This window comes from Choloepus didactylus, chromosome 18 (genome assembly GCF_015220235.1).
Source record: "Choloepus didactylus isolate mChoDid1 chromosome 18, mChoDid1.pri, whole genome shotgun sequence".
NCBI lineage: Eukaryota > Metazoa > Chordata > Mammalia > Pilosa > Megalonychidae > Choloepus > Choloepus didactylus.
Genome location: NC_051324.1, coordinates 60226363 through 60228131, shown reverse-complemented (window position 1 = coordinate 60228131; position 1769 = coordinate 60226363). Strand labels below are relative to the sequence as shown.

Below are 1769 nucleotides of genomic sequence, written 5' to 3'. Positions count from 1 at the left end.
GACCCCTTGCAGTTCTCGGACCGGGGCGGGGGTGGCAGGGTGGGGGGCTGCTCTCGCCGCGCTTTCCGGCTCTCGGGGACGCGGCGGGGCCCGGGGGCGGGCGGTGGCTGGGGGAGGGGCCGCGGGCGGGCTGGGAGCGCCGCGGGCGACGGCGACGCGCGCTGCTCTGCGGCTCCGGCTCCTACGCTGCCTGTTGCTCTCTCCACTCCGCCGCCGCTTCCCGTCGGGTGAACAGCGGAGGCAGCGCGAGGGGGTGCCAGGGCGCCCTTCCTCCCCGCCTCCTCCCTCCCCGGGCACCAGTCAACCGGGTGCTCCGAAGCGAGCCCGAGCGCGCGGCCGCGGGCCAGCCTCCCCGTGCGCCCGGACCCGCGAGCCGGGACGTGGGGCTGGCGGCCGAGCGATGAACGCGACCTTCCTGAACCACAGCGGCCTGGAGGCGGCGGGCGGCGCGGGCGGCGGCGGCGGGCCGGCCCTGGGGAACCGCAGCCACGGGCTGGGCACGTGGCTGGGCTGCTGCCCCGGGGGCGCGCCGCTGGCGGCCGGCGACGGGGTCCCCGCAGGGCTGGCCCCCGACGAGCGCAGCCTGTGGGTGTCGCGCGTGGCGCAGATCGCTGTGCTCTGCGTGCTGTCGCTCACCGTGGTCTTCGGCGTCTTCTTCCTGGGCTGCAACCTGCTCATCAAGTCGGAGAGCATGATCAACTTTCTGGTGGAGGAGCGCCGGCCCTCCAAGGACGTGGGCGCCGCCATCCTGGGGCTGTACTGAGCGCCGCCCCGCCGCGGCCCGCCCTCGCGAGCGGTTCTTGAAGGAAGAGAAGAAGGAAGGGCAGGACCCTCGCCCCGCTCCCGGACCTCTGCAGCCGTCTCCGGGCGGACAGCGCGGTGGGCAGCGACGCGCCTCGGGGCACCGGGTCCCGGGATGCGGCGGGATTGGCGGCTGCAGCGCGGGAAGGGACTTCCACGCCCGGCTTGATCCGGAGGGGGCTTCAGCCTTGACCCTGGGGGGCGGAAGGTTGGAGGGGGAGAGTAGAGGGTGGATGGGTGAGGGGTTAGGGTTTCTTAACCATTTTTTTTGAGAAGTTGGGGCGGAGTGCGAGTGGGTGTGGAATGCAATTTGTGGCTGAGATCGCTCGCGTGGGAGTTTTGTGTGTTGTGGTGGGGGGGTGGGGGCGGTTACGAGCAGGGTCGGGGGAGAGTTGAAGAATCCGAGTAGCTGAGCTTGTTGCTCTGATTTTGCATTTTAAAAGAAATCTTGTAATAAAACTGCAGCCATCGGGCTTCCGGGGGCTTCCCAGTCGCGCCTCTGTGGTGTGTGTGTGTGTGTGTGTGTGTGTGTACGTGTGTTAGAGTGTGTGGGTATCAAGGTGTGTGTCAAGGGGAGTGACATGTGCCTTAGCGGCGGACACTTTGAGTCGATCCAGGAGAAGCTAGCCCCCGCGTGTAGACGCCTGGACTCCCTGCGGGGGAGCCGTCGAGGCAGAGCAGCCCCCTCCCCATCCCCGCCTGTCCCCGGCCCCGGCCCCGCGGAGGCTGTAGCCTGGGAGCGCAAAGAAAACGGTTTTTGGAGCCGGCAGCCGCGGAGGCAAGTCCTACAGACCCACCCATCAGTTGGCGAGATTAATTAAGTCTTTGGGAAATTTGAGTCTATTTTTTGAAAGGGGGGAAAAAAAAACAAAATCAGTGAATTGAGTCCAAAGGGGGAAGAGGGATACAGTAAAATTAATAATCAGGACAATGAACAAATAAAATTCAATTGCCAGGGAAGGGATGGG

General features: G+C 66.4%; 1 protein-coding gene across 1 annotated transcript; it reads left to right on the top strand.

Annotated features, from left to right (window-relative positions):
- Window positions 1-136: 136 nt before the first annotated feature.
- Window positions 137-1046, top strand: RPRML (reprimo like). The gene has a single exon (XM_037810025.1). It carries the CDS (start codon window positions 401-403, stop codon window positions 761-763), a length of 363 nt encoding a protein of 120 aa, XP_037665953.1. The 5' UTR covers window positions 137-400; the 3' UTR covers window positions 764-1046.
- Window positions 1047-1769: the final 723 nt, after the last annotated feature.